This window comes from Macaca fascicularis, chromosome 3, assembly GCF_037993035.2.
Source record: "Macaca fascicularis isolate 582-1 chromosome 3, T2T-MFA8v1.1".
NCBI lineage: Eukaryota > Metazoa > Chordata > Mammalia > Primates > Cercopithecidae > Macaca > Macaca fascicularis.
This window is the reverse complement of record NC_088377.1, coordinates 170,650,295-170,677,027: the sequence shown is the minus strand read 5'-3', so window position 1 is coordinate 170,677,027 and position 26,733 is coordinate 170,650,295. Positions and strand designations below refer to the sequence as shown.

General features: G+C 49.6%; 1 protein-coding gene across 13 annotated transcripts; it reads right to left on the bottom strand.

The window, feature by feature from the left end:
- Window positions 1-50: 50 nt before the first annotated feature.
- Window positions 51-25,542, bottom strand: SMO (smoothened, frizzled class receptor). Of its 13 annotated transcripts, none has more exons than XR_012432844.1 (14): window positions 24,696-25,542; window positions 10,858-10,973; window positions 9,997-10,202; window positions 8,160-8,369; window positions 7,790-7,962; window positions 7,203-7,422; window positions 6,985-7,108; window positions 4,668-4,760; window positions 4,132-4,240; window positions 3,003-3,188; window positions 2,444-2,592; window positions 2,081-2,296; window positions 1,821-1,955; window positions 51-1,568 (listed from the first exon to the last, which is right to left on the bottom strand). XR_012432844.1 is itself a non-coding variant. In XM_045388387.3 (14 exons), the coding sequence occupies exons 3-14, from the start codon at window positions 10,141-10,143 to the stop codon at window positions 1,179-1,181; spliced, it is 2,043 nt and encodes a 680-aa protein (XP_045244322.1). In that variant the 5' UTR covers window positions 10,144-10,202; window positions 10,858-10,973; window positions 24,696-25,542; the 3' UTR covers window positions 51-1,178. The 13 variants fall into 13 exon arrangements, 6 of the variants coding, with proteins under 6 accessions (XP_045244322.1, XP_073892073.1, XP_005550795.1 ...); XR_012432845.1 differs by having other exon boundaries at window positions 2,081-2,150; XR_012432847.1 differs by lacking the exon at window positions 10,858-10,973 and adding an exon at window positions 5,842-6,028.
- Window positions 25,543-26,733: the final 1,191 nt, after the last annotated feature.

Genomic DNA, 26,733 nt, shown 5'->3' with positions numbered 1-26,733 from the left:
CCGTCTCAAAAAAAAACAAAACAAAACAAAACAAAAAAACACACAAAGAGTTTATACAAAAACCTTTTATTGACTGTATTTCTTCTCCCCATAACCTGGAACCCAGCCAGCATCTATGGCTTCCTGCTGTCTGATTCTTGAAAGTGGGGCCTTGGGAACATGGTTGGAGGCTATGGAAGGTGGGAATCTCACCCACCGGCTATGCAGGTTGAAGGAAGCTTTCTTGCCTGGCTGAAGCTACAGCAGCTTCCCAGGGCAGCCCCTCAAGTCTAGAGGACCCATCCCCCACTGAATGGGTGTGAGGAAGAGATGACACATCTTTCGGAGGCCCCATTACTCTCCTCTCCTATCCCACTCCAGGCTGAGGCCCTAGAGCTGAACCAGTCTCTCCCGTGGCGATGGGGCCCAGCAGCGAGGGGACGGGGTTGGAGGTGAGTGTGTGCAGCAGCTCTGGGTCCTCATCAAAAAAAAAGAAATGTGAAGAGGTTGGCAGCTCTGAAATTGAACTGAAATGGAACAAGGGAAGGAGGATACAGGAGAACAAAAGATGGGTTTGGGGTAGGGCCAACTATTAAGAGGCGACATGGCCGCTATGGGAGCAGGCCCTTCCAGCCCCACAAACACCTGCGAGAGGAAGAGGGAGCCCTGGCCCTACTTAGACAAAGGACTAATGAAAAAATTAACACTTTTGGACTGAGATTGCCAGGAAAGGGCACCCATCAGCCCAGAAAACGGCAGCCAGCCCTCATCGGCCAGACGTGGGCTAGGCTGCCTCCCTGGCCACCACAGCCCACTCTGGGAACTGTCACCTCTGCCTCCACCATTCCTGCCCCACCGCAAGCTCTGCATACCCCCTGCCCCGATGGAGCAGATGCTGCCAACCAGGCTGCAGCTGGTGGGGCAGAAACAAGGACCCTGAGCTCCAGGCCCTGTCCCTGGGGTGAGGCCTCCCCGTGGAGATGTTAGGCTCTTTACCACAGTCCTGCTGCTTTGAGCCAGACATCCAGAACTCTCCTGGGAGGGCAGTCAGCCCACAGGTTCTCTGGAAGACGGGATCCTAGGGAAGCACGCTCGGTGAGGAAGAAGAGCCTTGAAGGTATTGGTTCCTCTCTTTCCTGTCCTAGGTCCTGCTCTGCAGGCTCAGAAGTCCGAGTCTGCATCCATGAGTTCTGCCTCCATCAGGTTGGTGCGGGAGTGAATGGGCCCCAGGCCCTGTCGGCGGCCGTGAGCCCAGGCCGTGGGGGCTGGTGCACTAGGCAGAAATGGATCCTGAGGGGGACTGGGCTCTGGGCAGAATGGGTTGGAGACCAGGGTCCACGCTCCCTGTCGGCAAGAGTCCCCAGCTCCCCAGGCACCTGCAGCCACCAGGCATTTCTGCCGGGGCAGCTGAGGCAGTCGAGGAATGGTACTGGGCGCAGGGGCAGGGGGGTGAAGCTCAGGGGGCGGCGCCAGCGGGCACACCTCCTTCTTCCTCTTCCTCCTCTTCTTCTTCCGGCCCAGGCGCTTCTGCAGTTCTGGGGAGATCTCTGCCTCAACCAGCCACAGGTTGGCTTGTTCCTCTGGGGGCACTGACAGGAGGAGAGAAAACATGAGCCTGGGGCCCTGGCTCTGTCCATGCCACCCCCACTCTCCTGGGAGCCCTTACCCTGTTAGTTCTGGGGCCCAGGCCTCTAGACTCTTAGAGCCTCAGCCCCACCTTTCAGATCCTCTGGCGCCTTTCCTTCCTCTTCCTCCTCCTTTGACAGCCCCTGTACTCTAGTCCCAGAAGCCCCCAGCCTCTGTGCCCCTCCATCTTCCTCCAGCAGCCTGAACCCTCATACCTGGAGTTGCCACAGGGGTGACAGAAATATCCTGGGGCAGTATGGCTCCTCTCCGAGCCACCATCTTGGTGACATGCTGGGCCCAGGCAGAGGAGACATCAGCTGAGGGCTCATTGAGATCAAAGGCCAAGCCCGCTGTGGGAATAGAAGGAAGGAAAGGAGAAGGAATAGTGACTCCCCAGTCCCTGGCAGTGCCTCCCATACTCAGTGCCATTCATCTTCCCACAGCCAGTCCCTCCTGCTCACCAGAGAACGCTCACCCTGTAACCACGGTGATCTCTACCCCTTCAGAATCTGAAGAGAAGGGCCTCAGGTCCCCAAAGGGCCTAACTGGAGGCCAGAAATCCAGTTCTTGGAACCCTGACTTACTCTTGCCCAGGGATAGCAACTGCGGAGTCTTCTTGGAACCCAAGCACTGGCAAGCAGACCCAGGGGCAGAAACAGAGACGGGAAGCCCCCCAGAGGGTGGGAGGGGCCTGGGGAAGAATGGGTGTGTGAGTGACAGAGAGAGTGCCTTGCTCCACACAGTCAGTCTTCCAAGTGTGCCCCCAGCAGGCTGGGAGAGAATAGCACATGGGCAGCGCGGGGCCAGGAGGCTCCGGTGGAGGAGGGGTGAGGCTCACCCACAGGCCCATCGTGGGACACAGTGTGCATGCTGAAGGACAGCTCCTGGCCTGGGTTCTGCAGGAGCTCGTGCCGCTTGGAGAAGGCCTTGGCAATCATCTTGCTCTTCTTGATCCGCTTGGGCTCATCGTCACTCTGCCCAGTCAACCTGAGAGTAGAAGGGATAGGGAAGGAGCGTGAAGAAACAGCCGCTTCCCATCGAATCTTGGGAAGGGCCAGCGATGCCATTCTTTCCAGAGAAGGAGGCTCCCAAGGGCCTCAAGTCCTTCAAAGACTCAGGAGTAGAGGCCTTCTCTGCAAAGAAGTGCGGCCAGAATGCAGAGCTCCTGTGTGCCCAGCCCTCCCATCACTCCACTCTTAAGAGATGATGACAGCTGGCTCTGCACTTGGCCCAGGCCCAGGCATTGGGCCACTCAAGGACAGGAGGTGCCACCAGGGGGCAGTGGTGAACCACTGACCAAGGCTGCGCTAGAAGCAGGACCCGACAAAACCGAAAGACGGGGTCCCAAGGCTGAGGGTGAGGTGGGCAGGGCAGGAGGGGCTGGCTGCCGCGCCCACCTGCACCAGGTGCGCCTCCAGATGAGCAGCGTGGCCTTGGTCCAGACCCAGGTGCTCATGGCGATGCCAGTTCCAAACATGGCAAACAGGTTGATCTTCTCCACCAGAAGGCTCGGGCGATTCTTGATCTCACAGTCAGGGACGGGCTTCTTGGTGGGCAGTCCGATGGTCACATTGGCCTGACACCTACAGTGAGGGGATGTAGGCAGGTGAGGCTTTCCTTTTTTCTCTCTCTCTTTTTTTGAGACAGGGTCTTGCTCTGTCACCCAGGCTAGAGTGCGGTGGCACGATCACAGCCCACTGCAGCTTGCAATTCCTGGGCTCAGGCAATCTCCTGCTTCAGCCTCCCAAGTAGCTGGAACTACAGGTGGGGTTTTCTGAGTCTACTGGGTAGACACAGACAATCAACCCAAAAACTTTAGAAAGGGCTAAGCCCCACAGCGCTGATCTCAACCCTGGGTGCTCATTAGAATCAACTGGGGAGCTTTTAATAGCTACTGACGTCTGGGTCCCGCCCCAGACAATTAAATCAAATCTCTGGGGCAGAGACGGAGGCATCATTGTGGTTTAAAGTATCCCAGACTGGAGGCCAGAACCTTTAAGGAAGAGCCTGACACAGTCAGGACTTGGACTAGCATCCATTTTAGTGGCTGTCCTTGTAACAGTGGGCACTGCGCTTCTCTCCGAAGTAAAGATGTCTTACTCTCTCCAATCCATCCTCATTATGACACAAAAAAGCACAGGCAAAACTAGCCGACACTGACAGGTCATTAACCGATCATAGAGAGGTAACTAGTCCTGTGCCGGGATCTACAGCAGGCTCTGCGGGAGAGCACGCAGAATTAGAGGGCAACTTCGTGTCAGTCACAAAGCTGAACTGGCTGCTTAACAGTCACACATGCACCAGCGGGGCAACCAAGGGGGTGGAGAGGGAAGGGCAGAGGTGAGAAAGGATGCAAAGGTTGTTTGCCATGTCTGAAACTGCAGAGACTGATGCCTTATGCACCCAGACACCATCAGTTGAATCTGCTGGATGCAGCAGGGACTTGGCAAATCCCTGCTGCCCAGTGGGTGTCCTATGGCCTTGGCTCCGGCTCCCAACACTGCCGCCTCCATGCCCCTCACTCACAGCACATAGTCCCGGAAGCTGCGCTCCCACTCAGCCTGGTTGAAGAAGTCGTAGAAGTGGCAGCTGAAGGTAATGAGCACAAAGCCAAAGGCCAGGAAGCCAAAAATGCCTGTGGAGGACAGGGGCAGGACAGGACGTTACCAAGCCCAGCCCCGCAGCAGCAGTGGGGAGGAGGGAGTCTGCCCCACTGAAGCCTCAAAGACCGCTCGCTCGGGCTGGGGTGAACTCATCCTGGGCTCAGTTCAAGAACTGCTTCCTCTAAAATAAAGAAGGGCACTTGAGGCAGCCGTGGGAGGGCCCACGTGGGATGTAGTGGGCAGGAGGAACCAGTCCCGGCATGAACTTGAATTCTTCCCCCCGAGTAGGCCCCCTTCTTCTGAGCTGCCACTACCACTACTACCTACACACACCCCTTGTCCTTGTCCCCATGGCTAACTTGTCCCACTGACTTACTGCACCCTGCTGGTCACATAGCCCCAGGAGGGTGCAGTGTTGGACTGGCCAGGACCTCAGACCGAAGTCCTGGGGCCACTCACCTAGGCGCAGCATGGTCTCATTGATCTTGCTGGCAGCCTTCTCACTCAGCAGCCCCGGGTGGTTGCTCTTGATGGAGAACAGAGTCATGACTCCTGAACAGAAGGGGGACCTCAGACATTAGCAGGGGTGAGGCTGCCCTGCTGGGAAGGATGGGTGAGTGGGAGGAGGGTCCTAAGGCTCTGGAGTCCCAAGTCTGATTACCCCTGTGCTGACTGAAAGCCTGGGGAGCTAGAGACACTGGAGAAATGGTGAGAAGTTGGTGGCAGGTCTAGCAGGGACTGGGAAGACAAGGGCAGAGCCTAGACAGACACGAGAAGAGGAAACCTCGGTCGTGGCCTAGCTGCCCCTGAGGAAGGGGGCAGATCAAAGCTGTTCTGATGGAAAAGGCATAAAATAAACTCAAGAACAGCGCTATCCAATATAGTAGTTGTTTTTTTTTTAGACGGAACCCTGTCTCCCAGGCTGGAGTGCAATGGTGCGATCTCAGCTCATTGCAAACTCCGCCTCCCAGGTTCAAGCAATTCTCCTGCCTCAGCCTCCCAAGCACCTGGAATCACAGGCACCCGCCATCATGCTGGCTAATTTTTGTATTTTTGTAAAGGTGGGGTTTCACCATGTTGGCCAGGATGGTCTTGAACTCCTGAACTCAGGTGATCTGCCCACCTCGGCCTCCCAAAGTGCTGGGATTACAGGTGTGAGCCACCATGCCGACCTTCCCATAGAAATATGTGATCCACATACATATGACAATTTTCTAGTGGCCACTTAAAAAAAGTTAGAAGAAACAAGCAAAACTAGTATCAATATATTTTACAAACCCAATATATTCAAAATAAAAATCATTTCAACACATAATCCATGTAACACATTATTAATGAGATATTTTACATTTTTTTCCTGCTAAGTTTTTTTTAAAATACAATGTGTATTTCACATTTTACAATACACCTCAATTTGGACTCGTTTCTTTTAGTTGTTGTCTTGTTTTCTTTGAGACAGGGTCTCACTCTATTGCCCAGGCTAGAGTGCAGTGGCATGATCATGACTTACTGCAGCCTCAACCTTCTGGGCTCAAGCAAGCCTCTCACCTCAGCCTCTCACATAGCTGGGACCACAGGCATGTGCCACCCTGCCCAGGCAACTTTTGTATTTTTTGTAGAAATGGGGTCTCACTATGTTGTTCAGGCTGGTCTTGAACTCCTGAGCTCAAGTGATCCGTCCGTCTCAGCCTCCCAAAGTACTGGGATTACAGGAGTGAGCTGCCGCACTCAGCCTGGACTAGTTTCAACACATGTGGCTAGTGATTACCACACCAGGACAGCATGATAACGAAGCACAAATCAGAGGCCCAGACACTATGCTAAAAAGAGGGGAAAGAGGAGACTGAACAGAAGGCTGGCAGTTCAGGGTGAGGAAACTAAGGTTCACAAAGGAAACCCAACAACAATGAGCTAAATAGATGCTGAGGCTTACTGTGGGACGGCAGCCCGAGACAGGAAAGTCAGGGACCACTAATTCCATGCATGCTGAGAGCTGTGTGTGCTGGGGGCAGAAAGAAGATGAAAACCAAGCTCCAGAAGATTGACAGTACATATCATTAAGTTAATAATGTGCACACGGATAACCAAAGGACCCAGGTTGGGCCAAGTGGGCAGAGTAGATTACTCAGGGTGTTCATCACACAAGTGCACTGGCCAGGAGCTGACTGGGGCTGGATCCTGGCCCATCTCCACCTAACAAGCTGTGAGGCTGGGCACGGTGACTCACGCCTATAATCCCGGCACTTTGGGAGGCCGAGGTGGGTGGATCACTTTAGGTCAGGAGTTCAAGACCAGCTTGGCCAACATGGTGAAACCCCGTCTCTACTAAAAATACAAAAACCAGATATGGTGGTGCATGCCTGTAATTTCGGCTATGGGGGAGGCTGAGGCAGGAGAATAGCTTGAACCCAGGAGGCAAGTTTGCAGTGAGCCAAGATTGTGCCACTGCACTCCAGCCTGGGCAACAGAGCCAGACTCTATCTCAAAAACAAAAATAAACAACAACAACCAAAAAAAACAAGCTGTGAGCCCTGGGCCAAGGCCCTGGAGAGAGGGATGGATTTTTCTGGCCAGCACAAAGGTGTCCCGCAAGAAGTGCCCACAGTGTTTCGTCTGCCTAGAGGGTCACCTTCTACTCTGTGCAAAGGCCCTGTAGCAACTAGCTGGGGTCTCAGCATGGGGGCAGCTGTGTTGGCAGCTCCTGGCTCCCGATCACACACAGCAAGTGCCCAGCACATCTTGTTACCCAGCTGGTCCTGGTCTGGTCTTCACTCACCTCGGATGAGGAAGTAGCCTCCCACGATGAGCACCAGGCCGATTGGGGCCAGCACGAAGCCCGCACGGTATCGGTAGTTCTTGTAGCCCACAAAACAGATGCCACTCACAGAGTCCCCATCCACCTGCGGCAGGAAGGGGTGGGAGGGAAGGTGGGTTACTGGCCCCCTCCCTCAAACTCACCCTATCCAGAACTCCCGTCCCTACCAGTCACTATACCTGCGCCACAGCAAGGATTGCCACAGTGAGGACAAAGGGGAGTGACCAAGTGAGCAGGTGGAAGTAGGAGGTCTTGCCCGAGAGAGGCTGGTAGGTGGTGCCTAGGGCTTTGAAGGAAGTGTGCCAGGCATAGGTGAGAACCACAAACCAAACCACGCCAGCCATCAGGGCATAGTACACGATGACAAAGATGATGACGCAGGACAGAGTCTCATTGGAGCTGTGCAGAGAGGTGAGGTGTCACTTGAGGTGGTCACTCCGTACTCCCTCCACCTGGTCTCCCCACCCTGTGCCCAGACCCTCGGCTGCTGAGGTCTGGAGGTTCCCAGAAGTCAGGGCTTGCAGACAGGACCCAGATCAGATCTGAGGAGGCTCTAGGAGCCACCCCTTTGAGCAGATGCAAACCACGAAGGTCCTGGTTCTGAAACTAAGATCCTAACACTGGACACCTTGCATGCAGTATGCAGTAAGGCAGAGCCAGATCCTGCTCTGGATCTCGGGTTTACATGCACCTGCCCCTTTTGGAGTAAACGCACACTTCAGCCTTCCTCCCTGCACCTTCACCCCTGGGTCCCCAAGACACCTACGTGGGCTCCCCAAGCCTCATGGTGCCATCTGCACGGCAGACGATCTCCTGGCGGGCACCATCCATGAACTGGGCCAGCCAGCCAATGCTGCCCACAAAGAAGCACGCATTGACGTAGAAGAGAATAACAGCAGGGTAGCGATTCGAGTTCCGCCAGTCAGCCACGAATGTGGCCTAGAAGAGAGAAGTGGGCCATTCTGCAAGGTTAGGGTTATTCCGCTGACACAGACACCCTTAACTGAGCCCCGGACCCTTCTGAGCATGATCCTTCCCTGGGGACCCCCACCAAGACCTCTTTGCCCCCCTTCCCTCTGGCTCTCTTCCCGTGTTCCAGGCAGAGTGCATCCCGGGCATGCCCTCCCGCGGCTGACCAGGGTGAAGAGCGTGCAGAGGCCTGTGACGGCCCCAAAGGCCGCGATGTAGCTGTGCATGTCCTGGTGCTCAGCCTCGGTGAAGAGCGGGTTCTGGCACTGGATGCCGCAGCCCTCCACGTCCTCGTACCAGCTCTTGGGGTTGTCTGTCCGAACCAAGGGCACTTCGCACTGGCCTGAACTGTTGAACTTGATGTTCTGCACCTCATTCTGGCACCAGGGATGGGAAAAGATGGTGTCAAGGCAGCTCAGGAGCGAGCCTCTCGTTTAGGGAAAGGTATCCAGGTAGCATGGCAGGGTGGCTGGAGATACACTTCTGGGACCTGAATCCCAGGACTGGCTTGGCAAATTATTTGGCCTCTCTGTACCTCAGTTTCCCCACTTCTTTCTCTTTTTTTTTGTTTTTTTTGAGACAGTCTCGCTCTGTCACCCAGCCTGGAGGGCAGTGGCACAATCTCGGCTCACTGCAACCTCTGCCTCCCGGGTTCAAGCAATTCTCCTGCCTCAGCCTCCCGAGTAGCTGGGACTACAGGCACCCACACCACACCTGGCTAATTTTTGTATTTTTAGTAGAGACGGGGTTTCACCAGGTTGGCCAGGCTGGTCTTGAACTCCTGACCTCATGATCCACCCGCCTCGGCCTCCCAAAGTGCTGGGATTACAGGCGTGAGCCACGGCGCCCAGCCAGTTTCCCCATTTCTAAGATGGTAGTACTTACCTCATGGTATGGTTTAAGGGTTAAAAGAATAAACATATATTTTTTAGAGAGAGAGAGAGAGAGAGAGAGACAGAGTCTGGCTCTGTCGCCCAGGCTGGAGTGCAATGGCACAATCTCAGCTCACTGCAACCTCTGCCTCCCGGGTTCAAGTAATGCTCCTGCCTCAGCCTCCCAAGTAGCTGGGATTACAGGTGCCCACCACCACATCCGGCTAATTTTTTGTATTTTTAGTAGAGATGGAGTTTCACCCTGTTGGTCAGGCTGGTCTTGAACTTCTGACCTCATCAAGTGATCCACCTGCCTCGGCCTTCCAAAGTCATGGCATTACAGGTGTGAGCCACTGTGTCTGGCCAGTTTGTTTATTTGTTTGTTTGTTTTGAGACAGAGTCTCACTCTGCAGCCCAGGCTGGAGTTCAGTGGCACGATCTCAGCTCACTGCAACTTCCACCTCCCAGGTTCAAGCGATTCTCGTGTCTCAGCCTCCCGAGTAGCTGGGACTACAGGCGCCACGACATCAGACTTATGTTTGTATTTTTAGTAGAGACGGGGTTTCGCCATGTTGGCCAGGCTGGTCTGGAACTCCTGACTTCAGGTGATCTGCCCGCCTCGGCCTCCCAAAGTGCTGGGATTACAGGCGTGAGCTTATTATAATGGTATTTGGCATATAGTAAACAGGACTAATTGGTATTATTACTATAATTATTACTGTTATTATTTTCATTGAAGATCTCTCCTGCACCACTCAGAACTAGCTCACGTCCCCTGTCTTGGTGGCTCTAGCTGTTTCACATGCTCATGCCTTGACTCCCAACATAGATGAGAAACTTCCTGATAGGCTCCCGTCATCTGTGATGCCCATAACACCACAATACCCAACACAGCCAGTGCTCAAAACATTTTGCTGAACATGTGATCACTGATAAATAAATAGAGAATCCCTAATAGACGGGTCCAGCCAGTGAACTGCAGTTTGAGTTTGTGGCTTGCTGACCCCATGGCTGTAGGCTCAGGGTCTCCAGGAGACAAAGCTCTGGGCTCCCCTGCTCCCCACTGGACCCTGCCCTATACCCGGTCCTGCCCAGCCCAGAGAGCCTGGACCTTGTCTCACAGAGCACTCACCGTGCAGCCTTCAGGGAAGCGGTCAGGAGTGCAGCGCAGGAAGTCAGGCCAGCCCCGCTCCCTCTCCACGATGGCACAGGGGCCTCTGGTGGCCTGGCAGAGGGTACGGCTGGGCAGCTCCACCCGGTCATTCTCACACTTGGGCATGTATACGGCACACAGCAGGGGCTGGATCACTGCCCAGCAGCGGGGAGCATTCCGGAGGCCTGAGGGTGGCAACAGAATCGCAGTGAAGGCCCTTCCTCACTCTGACCCACAGACACAGCTGCACCCGTTCCCCAGGCCTTTGCCACACTGCAGCCCATCACTGGTCAGACCTGGCAGGTACAGTGTTTCTCAACAGTGCATCTGGGCAGGACAGTTCTTTATACGGTAGGACTGTCCCATGCATTGCAGACACTTAGGATTCCTAGACTCTGCCAACTCAATGCCAGTAGAACCCAGCAGTGATTATGACAAACAAAAACACCCCAGCCCTCTACTCTAGGGACAGTGACTAGAAGAGAGCCTGGAGAGGAACCTCTGGGTTGCTGGGAATGTTTTATTTCTTAATCTGGTACTGGTTACACGGGATGCTGGGAATATTCTATCTCCTGATCTGATACTGGTTACAGGAGTGTATTCACCCTGTGGGAATCAAGTTCATGATCTGGGTGCTATTCTGTATGCTTACTATAATTTGAGTTTTAAGAAAATAACTGCCGCTTCCAGATGCCCTGCTAGGGAGTGGTAATGCCTCTGGTAGAGCTCCCCGGGGTGGATTTACCTTTTCAGGGGTGCACCCAACCCTCACAGGGCCCATTTGCTAGAGCCAGGAGATGTTTCCCTTTGCCCAGACCCCGGAACCCTTGTTCCTCTTACCAAGCGGAGTGAGAGAGAGAAGAGATGGGGGCTTAAGAAGAGGTAGTCAGAGGAGCCAGGCACTCCAAAGCCAGAGGAGGAAGCAGGAAGTCAGATGGAGAGGAACAGAGGAGGCTCTGTCCAGTGCGGAGAGGGGAAAAATGCTGTCAGCAAGACAGAAACAGATGGCGATCTCCCAGCACCCCTCCCCAGCATAGTCCTCCACCCTGCCCATCACAGAAGCCCCTCCTGAATCATCCTGGCTTCAGCAATATCTATTTCCCAAACAAGAAGTTGCATTAGGAGAGAATATGACGATGTGAGAGCCAATGTGGGTGCTGGTCGCATTTCCAGGCTGGGGGTGGCAGAGACAGGTAACCTCTCCTTTGGAGGGAAGGCAATATAGTAGAGGGGTAAGGAGCATGCGCACAGCAATTGGCCAGCCTGGGTCCAAATCTTGGCTCCACTCTTTCCTGGCTCTATGATCTTGCGCAAAGTACTTTATCTTTAGCCTCAGTGGCCTCATCTGTAAAATGGGGATGATAGATTTACCTTATGGAACTGCTGTGAAAAGTGAGATAACACTTTAAATGCCCTTGGCAGTACCTGTTATGTAGTAAGCGCTCAGGAAATGTTAGCTCTTATGATTATTTGTTTGAGGCCTCTGACTGCTCCCAGCTTTCAGAATATATTCCAGGGTGCAGAGCAAGTTTCTGCCAGTTAAGAAGCAATGTCCTCCTCCGGCCGGGCGTGGTGGCTCATGCCTGTAATCCCAGCACTTTGGGAGGCCGAGGTGGGTGGATCACGAGGTCATGAGATTGAGACCATCCTAGCTAACACAGTGAAACCCCGTCTCTACTAAAAATACAAAAAATTAGCCGGGCGTGGTGGCGGATGCCTGTAGTCCCAGCTACTTGGGAGTCTGAGGCAAGAGAATGGCATGAACCTGGGAGGCAGAGCTTGCAGTGAGCCGAGATCACGCCACTGCACTCCGGCCTGGGCAACAGAGCGAGACTCCGTCGCAAAAAAAAAAAAAAAAAAAAAAATGGCAGCAATGTCCTCAGGCAACAGTTCCCACTTGACTCAATTCAGTTACCAGTTGGCCAGGCGCGGTGGCTCACACCTGTAATCCCAGCACTTTGGGAGGCCGAGGCGGGCAGATCACCTGAGGTCAGGAGTTCAACACCAGCCTGGCCAACATGGTGAAACCCCGTCTCTACTAAAAATCCAAAAATTAGTCAGTCCTGGTGGTACATGCCTGTAATCCCAGCTACTCGGGAGGCTGGGGCAAGAGAATCACTTGAACCTAGGAGGCGGAGGTTGCAGTGGGCTGAGATGGTGCCACTGCACTCCAGCCTGGCCAACAGAATGAGACTCTGCCTCAAAAACAAAACAAAACAAAACAAAACCCTAAAAACAGTCACCAGAAATTCTCAGCACATGGGTACTTGTAGAAAACAGAGAAGTAGGTGCCAGGGATTGGGGTGAGGGCAGGGTTTGCCTACAAAATAGTAGCATGAGAGAATATATGGGGGTGAAAGGACTGTTCTCTATCTTGAATGTGGTGGCTGGTTACACAAGTCTATGCATTTGTCTAAACTTAGAACTGTTCAACAAAGAAAAAGTGAATTTTACTGGATATTTACTTTTATTGCACAGTATATTTAAAATGGGGGGAGCTCTCTGGAGTAAAATGCTTTAGAGAAACATAAGGCAGTTAATAAAAAGGTTGTGTCGGCGGGCATGGTGGCTCAAGTCTGTAATCCCAGCACTTTGGGAGGCCGAGGTGGGTGGATCATGAGGTCAGGAGTTCAAGACCAGTCTGGCCAACATGGTGAAACTCCGTCTCTACTAAAAGTACAAAAATAAGCCGGGTGTAGTGGAGGGCACCTGTAATCCCAGCTACTCAGGAGGCTGAGGCAGGAGAACCGCTTGAACCCGGGAGGCAGAGGTTGCAGTGAGCCAAGATGGCACCACTGCACTCCAGCCTGGGCAACAGAACAAAACTCCATCTCATAACAAACAAACAAAAAACAAAAAACTGTAATTTTTCTCAATCTTTTTATATCTGTGATAACAATCAGGTTTTAAAAATGTGTAATTTGATTGTTTTTATTTTTCCCTCTCATCGTGAATATGGTTTCATACCTTAAAAATAAAACTCCCCAGGAAAAAGAGAAATTATTAAATAAATCTTTAAGGACAACTGAGAAATTATCTAGGGAAAAAATAAGGTGGATCTTTACCCCATTTCTTACACAAAAGTCCAGATGGATAAAAAATAACTACATTGTTTTTCTAAAAATTAAAGTTTTAGAAGAAAAGATGGAAATGATTTTTTAAACCTTGGAGTGGAGAAGGCCTTCTGAAATGACACAAAACCTACACACCATGAGATAAAAGATTTAAACAAAAGACTTCAGAAAAATCAATACAAAATCATAAGAAAAGACACTCAAAAAATCAATGCTTATCACAAGAGCTAATTTCCTTATATGCACAGAGCTCCTCCAAATCAGTAAAAATTGCATAATTCTATAGAAACATAGGCAAAAGACAAATAACAGATCACATTTGCAAATGTTTTGATCTTTATCACTAAGTGATAAAAAGTATAAAAGTTTTAAAAAAGTGTATTTTATTGTAGTTTATTCCACATTTGTATTATTAAGAGTGAGGTCGGCCGGGCACAGTGGCTCAAGCCTGTAATCTCGGCACTTTGGGAGGCCGAGACGGGCGGATCACGAGGTCAGGAGATCGAGACCATCCTGGCTAACATGGTGAAACCCCGTCTCTCCTAAAAAATACAAAAAAACTAGCCGGGCGCGGTGGCGGGCGCCTGTAGTCCCAGCTACTCGGGAGGCTGAGGCAGGAGAATGGCGTAAACCCAGGAGGCGGAGCTTGCAGTGAGCTGAGATCTGGCCACTGCACTCCAGCCTGGGCAACACAGCGAGACTCCGTCTCAAAAAAAAAAAGAAAAAAAAAAAAAAGAGTGAGGTCGAACATCTCTTTACGTTTTTATTTATTTTTTATTTTTTTATTTTTTTGAGACAGGGTCTCACATTGTTGCCCAGGCTGGAGTGCAGTGGCATAATTACAGCTCACTGCAGCCTTGAGCTCCCCAGGCTCAGTTAATCCTCCCACCTCAAATTCCTGAGTAGCAGAGACTACCAGCTCACACCACCACACCTGGCAAATTTTTGTATTTTTCTGTAGAGACAAGGTTTCACCATGTTGCTGAGGATGGTCTTGAACTCCTGGGCTCAAGGCCATTTGATGGCCTTTAAAAACATAAAGAGGGCTGGGCGTGGTGGCTCATGCCTGTAATCCCAACAGTTTGGGAGGCCGAGACGGGTCGATCACCTGAGGTCAGGAGTTCAAGACAAGTCTGGCCAACATGGTGAAAACCTGTCTCTACTAAAAAATTATAGACACTAGCTAGGTGTGGTGGCAGGCACCTGCAATCCCAACTACTTGGGAGGCTGAGGCAGGAGAATTGCTTGAATCCAGGAGGTGGACGTTGCAGTGAGGCGAGATCGCCGTTGCACTCCAGCCTGGGTGACAGAACAAGACTCTATCTAAAAAAAAAAAAAGAAAAAAGAAAGAAAGAAAGCAAAGCAAAGACTGTACTATAAAGAGTATGAGGGGAAACTGGCACTTTTATATTTGCTGGTAGGAATGAAAATTAGTAATCACTTGTGGAGATCACTTTGGTATTATCTACCTTTTTTTTTTTTTTTTTTTTTGAGACTGAGTTTCACTCTTGTTGCCCAGGCTGGAGGGCAATGGCGCGATGATCTCGGCTCATTGCAACCTCCGCCTCCCAGGTTCAAGTGATTCTCCTGCCTCAGCCTCCCGAGTAGCTGAGATCACAGGCATGCGCCACCATGCCCGGCTAATTTTTTTGTATTTTTAGTAGAGACGGGGTTTCTCCATGTTGGTCAGGCTGGTCTCGAGCTCCAGACCTCAGGTGATCCGCCTGCCTCGGCCTCCCAAAGTGCTGGGATAACAGGCGTGAGCCACCGCCCCCCGTCCCAAAATTTTATACTAGTACTTCTACTTCACATGTTCCCAAAGATAATATAGATTATTCATTGCAGCACTGTTTGTAATAGCAAAAGAGTAGAAACAGCTTGAATTCATACCCATCAATAGGAGACCAACCAAGTAAAATAACGTACACCATTATAATAGAACACTTTTCAGGGTAGAACTATAGTCACGTGTTGCTTAACAATGAGGATATCTTCTAAGAAATGTGTCACCAGGCAATGTCATCTTTGTGTGAACATCATAGAGTGCACTTACACAAACCTGGATGGTAGAGCCTACTGCACACCTAGGTGATACGGTATAACCTACGGCTCCCAGGCTGCAAACCTGTACAGCATGTTGCTATACTGAATACTGCAGGCAACTGTAACACAACGGTGAGTATCCCTGTATCTAAACATATCTAAACATTGAAAGGCTACAGTAAAAATGTGGTATTATAATCTTAAGGGAACACCATCACATGTGGTTCATTGTTAACCAAAGTCTCCTTATGGGGTACATGACAGGATGTGCATTGAAATTGAATGATGTCCAATGTTGTAATGTTACATGGACTCAGTTGAGTGGAGAACAGTCTGTAGAGCATGGTACTGGTTGGGCGGTAGAGGAGAGACTAAGAGCACATCTACATCTAGACAGATGTCAGATATTTCCAAAAGGACACACAAACCAGTGTTGGTGGTTACTTCTGCAGAGGAAAAATGGGTAGCTGGATGCAGAAATAGGACTTAACTTGTTCCTTTTGAATTCTGTGCCATGTATATGTATAACCTATTTTTTAAAAGTAATTAAGCTTAAGGCAGAACATGGTGGCTCACGCCTATAATCCTAGCATTTTTGGGAGGCCCAAGGTGGGTGGATCACTTAAGCTCAGGAGTTCGAGACCAACCTGGGCAATATGGCCACACCCCATCTCCACAAAAACAAAACAAAACAAACAAACAAAGGAAAAAACAAACAAAACTTGAGCTTAAAAACAAAATAAAGAAATACACAAATTACTAGGATGGGGAAGCTTTCCAAAGAGAAAAGAAGGATATGAAACTGAAAAGAGAAAGAAAGGGGATATCAGCTTTATCTGTATTATTTTATTTCTTTTAATAAAATATGAAACAAAAAGAGAAACAGGAATACAGGTGCTACCATGCCCGGCTGATATAGACTTTTAAAAAGACTTTTTATTTGTGTGATTCTGATGATGAATCAAGTTGAGTACCACTGTTCTAAGGCTGGTTTAATATTAGAAAGTTCAATCAATGCAATTTACTACATTAACAGGTTAAAGGAGAAAAAAAATCTTATTATCATCTCAATGGGTGCAAAAAAAAGTTGATAAAATTCGGCCAGGCACGGTGGCTCCCACCTGTAATCCCAGCACTTTGGGAGGCCGAGGCGGGTGGATCACGAGGTCAGGAGATTGAGACCATCCTGGCTAACATGGTGAAATCCCATCTCTACTAAAAATACAAAAAATTAGCTGGGCGTGGTGGCACACGCCTGTAGTCCCAGCTACTTGGGAGACTGAGGCAGGAGAATTGCTTGAACCCAGGAGGCAGAGCTTGCAGTGAGCTGAGATCGCATCACTGCACTCCAGCCTGGGTGACAGAGTGACACTCCATCTCCAAAAAAAAAAAGTTGATAAAATTCAACATCCATCTATGATCAAAAGAATAATTGGCAAATTAGAAATAGGAGAAAACTTTCTTAATCTGATAAACTGTAATTAACTATAAAAAACCTATATCAAACATCAAATTTAATGGTGAAGGGTAGAAAAGCTTTCTTTTTAGGATCCAGAAAAATCAAGAATTAAGACGTTGTGTCTATTTAACAACGTACTGGAAGCCTTGAGTAAAGCAATAAAGATATAAGACTTGGAAAAGAAGAAACAAAACTCATTACTCACAAATTATATGACTATGTGTATAGAATAAATTTAGCAAGTTTATTGAATTCACAATCAATTTTATTTCTATATATCAGCAACAAAGTGAAATAAATGTTAAAGGCATCAATTTTATTTCTATATTTCAGCAACAAACAAAGTGAAATAAATGTTAAAGGCATCATTTACAACAGCATCAAAAATATCAAGTACCTAGGAATGTCTAACAAATAATAAGTATTTAAATCTGTGCAGAATATTGAGAAAAGGAAAGATCTAAATAGATAGAAATATAAAAATGTTCAATGTTTGGAAGACTCACTATTGTAAAGATATCTCTTTTTTTTTCCAAGTTAATCTATATAGTCAATGCAATCCCAGTAAAAAATCACCAAGTATTTGTATATTAAAACACAAAGGAGCATTTTGGGAGGCCAAGGCAGGAGGATCGCTTGAGCCCAGGAGTTCAAGACCAGCCTGGACAATACGGTCAGACCCTGTCTCTATTAAAACACACACACGTGTGCACACACACACACACACATGCGATCAAGAATAGCTCAGACTCTCTACTAGATACTGATATTCTGTAAGTAACATTCTTACCCTATGGTTCACAAAGGATTCTTGGAAAAATTGAGGTCCATGAATTTCAATAGGAAAAAAATTACACCTAACCAAAATTTGGCTCTTCCTCCAATTACGAATGTAAGCAACACATCACAGTGTGTAATTTTTTTTTTTTTTTTTTTTTTTTTTTTGGGCACTGTGGTTCCTGCATGAAGATAGTGGCCGGCGGTGCCTGGACATACAATACCACTTCCACTGTCACGGTAAAGTCTGCCATCAGAAGAACAAAATGGAGTCTCTTATGTCTACTTCGTTCTTCATAGACACAGTAACAGTCTGATCTCTCTTTCTTTTCCCACACCAAAGTGCTGGGGTTACAGGCATGAGCCACCACGCCTGGCCCACAGCACATAATGTTAATAGTACCTGTGGCTTTGTCACAAGTGGAAACCAGATATTTTGTTGCAGATATCTCGAAATAATGTCAATAATCACTTTGATATTATAGTGGTTATTACACCTGCACTAGATCTTATTTATTGTATAAATAAGCCCACCTACTTGCATTTTTATATTTGATAACTATGTCAATATAATTTATTTTCTTTGTAATCCTATATACTCATATCTAGCATATATAAAGAACTCCTACAAATCTTACAAAAATGACAGATAGTCCCTATAGCAAAATACGTCAAAGATTTGAACAGACACTTCCCAAAAGCAGAACTCCTAATGGCCAGTAAGCATTTGAAAAGGCATTTAACTTTACTAGTAATCAGGGAAGTTCAAATTAAAACCACAAATATATGCCACAACATAGCCAGTAGATTGGCAAAAATGTAAAAGGCTGATAATACCAAGTGTTGGGAATCATGTGAACCAATGTTGACTTTCTACTACCTAGTGGGAGTATAAGTTGGTACAACCACTTTGAAAAATGGTTTGGCAAAAGCCTAAAGTGTGCATGTGCATTATTAGCTAGCAATTCTCCTTCAGCATATACCTGGAGAAACTTGTGCCAGTTGTACCAGGATATATATAAAAGACTACTCACAGCAATGTTATTCACAGAGGGCAAAAACTTGAGATGACAATAAAAGAGGTAAACAATTGGTGGTATACTCATATAATGGAATATTATTCAGCAATGAAGAAATAAGCTGCAGTATGAGGGGGGTGGCTCACCTGAAGTCAGGAGTTTGAGGCCAGCCTGACCAACATGGCAAAACCCCATATCTACTAAAAAATACAAAAATTAGCCAGGCATGGTGGTGCACACGTATGGTCTCAGCTACTTGGGAGGCAGAGGCAGGAGAATCGTTTGAACCCAGGAGGTGGAGGTTGTAGTGAGCCGAGATCGCACCACCACACTCTAGCCTAGGTGACAGAGCGAGACTGTCTCAAAAAAAGAAAAACAAACAAATGAACAAACAAAAAAGAAATAACCTGCAATAACATGGATGAATCTTACATAATAACGTAGAGTAAAAGAAGCAAGAAATAATATGCACAGCATATTATTTTATACAAATTCCATTTGAATAGAGTTCAAAAACATGCAAAGCTGAAATATACTGCTTATGGATTCCAAAACTAAGAGGTAAAACCATAGAGAAAAAAAGGAAGTGATTACTGAAAAGTGGAGAGGATGTGAGCAAGCGGAGGAGGATGTGACTAGCAAGACACAGAGGGAGCTTCTGGGGTCTGACCATGTTCTAGTTATTGACCCAGATGCCACTTTATAATTATTTGTTATTTAGTACCTCTGTGTTTTATGCAATTTTCTACATACATGTTATATTTCACACTTAAAAAGTTAAAGATCTGAAGCAAAATTGAAGACTTGGGCTGGCACAGAACACATGCCTGTAGTCCCAGCTATTCCAGGCACCATAAGTACCATGCAGACAATCAGTTAGCCTCTGAATAGCCACTGCACTCCAGCCTGGGCAACACAGCAAGACCCCATTTCTCAAATAATTAATTTTAGAAAAGTTTTTTAAAAACACTTAGGCCCATGTATGTTTTTCTGTATTTTATACTTTCCCTATACGTGTGTGTGTGTGTGTATATACATACATACATATAAACATATGTATTTCTAAGACAGGGTCTTGCTCTGTTGCCCAGTCTGGAGTGCACTGGTGTGATCATGTCTCACTGCAGCCTCAACCTCCTGGGTTCAGGCAATCCTTTTGCCTCAGCCTCCAGTGTAGCTGGAACCACAGGTGTGTGCCAACATGCCTGGCTAATTTTTTTTTTTTTTTTAGAGATCGGGTCTCACTTTGTTGCTCAGGCTGGTCTCGAAGTCCTGGCTTCAAGCAATCTTCCGCCTCAATTTCCCAAAGTGCTGAGATTACAGGTGTGAGCCACTGCATCCAGCCTACACATACATACATACATACATACATATATATATATGCACACCTTTTTTTTTTTTTTTTGAGATGGAGTCTTGCTCTGTCACCCAGGCTGGAGTGCAGTGGTGCAAGCTCTGCCTCCCGGGTTCACGCCATTCTCCTGCCTCAGCCTCTCGAGTAGCTGGGACTACAGGCGCCCACCACCACGTCCGGCTAATTTTTTGTATTTTTAGTAGAGATGGGGTTTTTCACCGTGTTAGCCAGGATGGTCTCAATCTCCTGACCTTGTGATCCACCCGCCTCGGCCTCCCAAAGTGTTGGGATTACAGGCATCAGCCACCACACCTGGCCATATATATCTTTTTAACTGACTCTGATCATCATCCAAGTTTGGGACAAGCTCTAAGGAAATTCTTTCTGATCTGTCCCTGAAAATAATCCATCATCACCAAAAACATTCTTCCTGTCACCCTTCAATTCAACGTGTGACAGGCAAACAAGAAATTCCTCCTAGCCTTTGTCTCTCTCCTACTTACCTGCACCTGGGCAAGGTGACAGGGCCACACACTTACGTACCACACAGAGCACAGCAGTGGTTAAGGAGGCTACGTGCTGGCTCTCAGGGACCCATCATCACTGCCAGCTGCAGGCCTCTCTGCTTTTTTGCCCCACTTACTAAACCAGGTTTGGCCTAAGGTGGACCACGGCCTGGACATTATGTTTGTCTGGTCAGCTTGGAATGCCTGGGAGGAGGCATTTCCAGCTGTAAAGGGGAGAGATGCTAAGTGACTGAAGAAGCCTGAGGCCAGAGAGATGAAAGACAGAGGAAAGACCTGAGGTCTATACAGACCTAGAAATTGGACCAACCTGAGCTATAAACTTCCTCAGTCAATGGCATCCTTCCAAAGCCCCAGTAGTCAGGGCCAAGGAAGCACACAGTAGCCACCTCTCTCCAGCAATTCCTGTTTCCAGATCTGCCAAGAATCTCCACATAGATGTCCAATGAGCATCTCTAATTCACATGGCCAAAATCAAAGCCACACCTCCTGCCTAAACTTCTTCCTCCTCTAGCATTCTCTATCTTAGTGAAAGGGAATGGCACCACCTTCCATCCAAGCCTGAAACCTGAGGCCTCCCGCTCATTGAGGCTCCACACCTAACTCATCAGTGCCCTCTGAGCACTACCTCTGAAAGTTAGTGGAATCTGCCTACTCCCTCTGTCCTGTTACCAAGTCCCAACCACCATCGTCTCTTACTTGGGCTACTTCGACATCCCCTGGTCAAGAAGTCAGGCTCCAGGCTTTCCCTGCTCCTATGGCTTCTTCACACCACACCTAAAGAGATCCAGCTAAAATGCAAAGACAATTACATCTCTCTCCCTTAAAATCTTTCAATGGCTCCTTATCATCCCCTGGATAACATCCAAACTTAATATGAGGTATACATCTCTTTATTTTCTAATTCTTTAGGTCTGATCTCTTACAATTCCACCCCTTACACGCTTTGATCCAGTTCTACTGCAACTTTTTTTTTTTTTTTTTTTTTTTTTTTTTTTGAGACGGAGTCTGGCTCTGTCGCCCAGGCTGGAGTGCAGTGGCCGGATGTCAGCTCACTGCAAGCTCCGCCCCCCGGGTTTACGCCATTCTCCTGGCTCAGCCTCCCGAGTAGCTGGGACTACAGGCGCCCACCACCTCGCCCGGCTAATTTTTTGTATTTTTTAGTAGAGACGGGGTTTCACCGTGTTAGCCAGGATGGTCTCGATCTCCTGACCTCGTGATCCGCCCGTCTTGGCCTCCCAAAGTGCTGGGATTACAGGCTTGAGCCACCGCGCCCGGCCCTCTACTGCAACTCTTATACTTTCTTTAAAAGCACCAAGCCCTCCTACCTCTACATCTTTGTACATGCTATTTCCTCTTCCTATCTGGATTTTCACACCTCAACTCTCCCTCAGCCAGGCAATTCCTGCTTATGTGTCAAGTTATAGGTTAAATGTCAGTTCTTCTGGGGATGTTCTTTGGGTCCTTTGTGCTTTTTCAGCACCCTAAAATGCTACAGTATCTTTCACAAATATTTCTTTTTTACTTTACTTTTTTTTTTTTTTTGAGATGGAGTCTCGCTCTGTCATCCAGGCTGGAGTGCAGTGGTGCTATCTCAGCTCACTGCAATCTCCACCTCCTGAGTTCACACCATTCTCCTGGCTCAGCCTCTCAAGTAGTTGGGACTACAGGAGCCCACCACCATGCCTGGCTAATTTTTTTTTTTTGTATTTTTTAGTAGAGACGGGGTTTCACCTTGTTAGCCAGAATGGTCTCAATCTCCTGACCTCATGATACACCCGCCTCGGCCTCCCAAAGTGCTGGGATTACAGGCATGAGCCACCATGCCCGGCCCTTTCACAGGTATTTCTAAAGCTTGTTGAATGGTCTGTCTTCCTCTTTTTTTTAGAGACAAGATCTCAGACTGGTCTCAAATTCCTGGGATTGTGCAATCTTCCCACCTCGGCCTCCCAAAGTGCTGAGATTACAGGTGTGAGCACCATGCCCAACCTGTCTTCCTCTTGATGACAGAGGATCATGTCTGTGTTCTTCATCCTTACATGCCCAGAATGTGACATACGGCAAACATTCAATACATAACTGAATGCATGAATGGAAGCATGGATGTGTACTCAGAGGCTTTGAAAAAAGTGAAGACCCAGTCTCTACCTTCAAGAGTTTACTGATGAAGACAACCTAGATCACCTTCATCCTTCACCCACAAAAACACCCCTAAGAGCCAGGTAACACTGATCATGTCTAATGCAAAATCAAGATGATTAACTCAGGACACAATAAATAACTTGCCAGAGGCTACCAGCTGACCTGGCTGTGATTCTCACACCAGGCTCAAGGCTCGGGTTCACTCTACCTACTCATTACCCAGCTCAAGCTAACACCTGTTTCTGCTCCACTTGCAAGACCCAAGCAGAAAGAGCGCAATCAGAACGCATATGGAAACAGGAATGAGCTGAGTGATGGTGGTTGGTGGCAGAGAACTCATAGTGAACTAATGGAACTAATGGTGCTGGGCTCAGTGCTGGCGTCTCTGCAGGACCCTACCCTGCCAAAAGGCACAGACAGTGAGATTTCAACCTGCACAACCAGCAGATGGTACTAACTCATACATGTTCCAGCTTAAACTACTTCTGTCTGCTCAGCAGCTGCTCTCAAGAGTATGGGCTGGAAAGAGGTTCATACCCTTCCTCCTTGATCTGATGGTAACTGCAAGGAGGCAACATCAAACATGCATTTAACTTGGGAAAATTAAACCATGGGTCCCTGCAAAATCAATAAAGAGAGGGACAGAAAGATTATCCTTTGACAGCATGAGCAACTCAGAACTGGGTAAGATTCTAGTGCTGAGAGATTTGAACTTTCCATTCAGCTCGCTCCTAAACTCAAGTGGTGCTCAAAGCAACCTTGCTTAATCTTACTTTGGTGTTCTTTTTATTACTATTATTCTTTCAGTCTTTTGCATGAACGTAACTTTAAAATTACAATTATTATCTTCTATGTATACCCATTGTTATGTATGAGTATACATGTAACACATTTATGCAAACGTCGTAAAAGGAGTGTATATGCAAAACGACATCAACCTTACACTACAGTAATCTGCAGAGTTTTCAAAACCACTGTTGATTACACATGGTTTCTGTCTAACGTGCTGTGCTGACTTTAGAACCTGATCCCCACAAAGGATGCAGCTCCACCTTATGGGTACCATGGATACCATCCTCCAAGTTCCTCCTCCAGCATCTGAACCAAGCCAGGAACCTTATGGACTTGTCCAACATCTGACAAAGGCTGAGAACTTGTCAATGACAGGCGGCCTACATACACTCCCTACATTACGGTCCTCACCAGCCCCCTGGGCAGAGCTAAGACATGGGGTACCCCAGCCCTGTCAAAAGAGGGAGGCTCCCAGTTCTGCTCCTGGCTCCTGGTTTTCTTTTCTTTTTCAAGAACGGTTTTAGAATCACACTGGCTAGAAGTGAGGGCTGATAAGGCCAGTTCCCTTCCCCAGCACCCTCCAGGCCTCATCTAGAAAAGTGACAGGTGGGGAGAGCGTATACTCTACACTGCTAAGGAAGGACATTTGGGTTCAGTGTGCAGTTTTTCAGACTCTGCCACTCCAGTGAGGGGGCTCTGGGACTTCAAACCACCATGGAAGTGTCCACAGGCTCTCAACACTCCAGACTTAAGCGTCCTTCCACAGCCCTGACCAGCCTGGGTAACCAAATTTCCAAAGAACACACAAATAATCGTTAGAAAGGTCTTATTCCTTCATAACCTCCTGCATGCGTCAGAGTGCCCGTTTTTCAGATGCACAAACTGAATGAAATCTCCTGTGAAAGTCAGACAAGATCACAGTTCTCCAGGATTCTTTCCTGTCTCCCAAATCAAGATTTCCAGGACTTTCTGGTCACTTTCTAATAACTCATCGTTAAGGAGGTTTCATTTCCTTCAAAACTTCACTTGATCATGTCCCCCTACCCTTCCCTCCAAATGCCTAAACCTCTTCCACCGTCATCCCTCCCCTTTTCCTCTCCAACTCCAATTTCCCCAGGGTCTTGAACACCTCCTTGAATCCCCTGGCACCCTGCTTCCAGAGTAGGTGGAGCATCTCCTCTTCTTACAAAATGTCTTTTCCCGTGGCTTAGAGCCCCCTCCTCACGGGCCCCTCATCCCCGCCATCCTTTGCTCACCCACCAGCTCGGGACCTTTGTGACCCGCTTCGTCAACTTTCTTGCCCTCCCTTTCCCATGACCGAGGGTCCCATCCTGCACGTAACCCGCCCCCAAAGTTTCGGACTCTGTCCTTCCAACTCTCCTGGGTGCTGTCCCCGCCCTCTCCGAGGCTCAGGCCTGAGCCTGTTCTTTCCAAGGGTGCCCCCGTCTTACCGTAGCACCTCCCGCCCCCCAAACCCGGCTCCGGAGTACTTACCCGACCAGAGCACGAGCTTGCCGTGCGCTTCCTCCTGGGAGTCCGAGTCCCCGGCCAGCAGTGTGGAGGTGGCCCCGTAGGGCAGCACGGAGCCCAGGCACACGTTGTAGCGCAGCGGCTCGCAGGGGGCAGCCCGGCCGCAGTGGCTCAGTGGCGGCGGAGGGCCGGTCACCGCCGCGCTCCTCCTAGCGCTCCCGCCCGCGCTCCGCGGCCCAGGCCCGGTCGCGTTCCCGCTCGAGGACGCCCCCCGGCTCGGGCCCCCCAGCAGCAGTAGCAGCAGCCCCAGGAGCGGGAGCTCCGGCCCCCGCGCGGGGCGGGCAGCGGCCATGGCCAACCCCGCCAACTCAGCAAAAACCCCGGCGCCCCCGCCCGCTCCTCGGAGCCCACCGGCCACACGCACGACCCTTGCGGGCGCGGAGGCGGCTCATGCGACCTGTGCGCCCAGAGAAACCGGGCCCGGGCCCCTCCGGACGCTCCACGCGCCCCGGCCCCTCGGCGCCCAACTTCGCAAACTTTGGAACCTGGGGCCCATGTTGGGCTGCGGAGGCCCGGACCGGGATGCACGACTCCCAAAGCTCTCGCCTCGCAATCCAAGTTGTCTTCAGCCCTGGGAGCCCCCTGGGCCCCCAATCCCCAGCCCCATTCCCTCTCCCACCATTAAAGCCAACTCCCAGCCCTGCGAGGGAGGCCAGGCGCGGGCCGGGGGTGCGAGTGCAGCTCCGGCTCCGCCCCCGCGCCAGCCCGCGGCCCGGGAGCCACCTTCACCCCAGCGCGCCGCAGCCCCCCGAGCTCTCCTCGCCGACAACTCGGCTCCTTTGTTGCTCTAGCTCGCTGGGCTCTCTGGAATGCACGGGCCTCGCGGAGCCAAGCCCGGCCCCCCTGCGCCGAGGCTGGGGGAGGGACTGGACGAAGAAGGAGGGGAGAGATGGGGAGGGGAGGCGAGAGAGGAGGAGCGCAAGCGTCAGCGTCCCCGGCGCCCGGAGGGGCCCGGGCTAGGGGGATCTGGTGACCCCGCCTGCCGCCGCCCCGCGCCAGGGGGAAAGAGATGGGTGGAAATCGTGGGCCGGACCTGCAAGTAGAGACTCGGCGGGCACCTTGGTTGGTCTGAGGTCGTCTGCAGGAAGCGGACTTTTCTCCTGGCTTAGGGTGGGAGAGACAGGGATGCCTGAAGTCAACGGGGACTTCTATTCCAACTCTGCCCCGTTCTCCAGGCTCGCCAGTTTTTCCTGCTTTGGTTAGATTTTCCGACTGATCCCGGGGCCCCATGGAGAAGAACCTGGGTTTGGGGTTTGTGCTTCTCCAAATCCTTCCAGCTCGGTACCTTTGAAAGAGATGACCTCAGAGTCACTCACAGCAGCTGCTCCGGCTGCTGTTACCTGCGGGAACAGGTGTCTGGGAAATAAACTTGCCAACATCAAGCCTTTACTGCTACAAATATGTGAAGTCTGAACTGTGGTTCCCAGGGACTGGCCTTGGTGATGTGAGAAGGAAGCCAGTCCTTCTTTGATGGCCCTGCCGCTCATCTGCTCTGGGAGGTTTCTGCTACTCCTCTTCCCCACTCTGCTCATTTTGCCTTTCCTCACTCCTTTGCGCATCACGCCTTTGGTCACCACACTTAATTTCCCACTGCAGCAGTTTACACCTGCACAACCAAGTATAACCCAGCATAACCACAAGGCTCCCACCAGGAGAGTAGACTTGCATTGAGCAACTTTTTCCTTGTTGCTAATCGGGCAGCACACCAGGGTGGGTTTTCCTTTCTTACGCCTGGAAGAGTCGTTCACGGCCTAGCGGTAGTGGACTAGTTCTGTTACTTTGGACAGTTTAAGTGCATATTAGCTATTGCACTTCAACTAAATCAATTGGAAAGTGAGCGAGCGAGAGAGAGAGAGAATTTAATTCAATTTAGCGAAGCTTTCTGAAATTCCAGCATGTTCATGGCACAGAGACACCCTGGAAGAACCTGAAGACTTCCATTTTCCTGTGGATACATGGCTTGCTCTCAGGAAACATAGCATGACAAAACAGCAACGTTTCC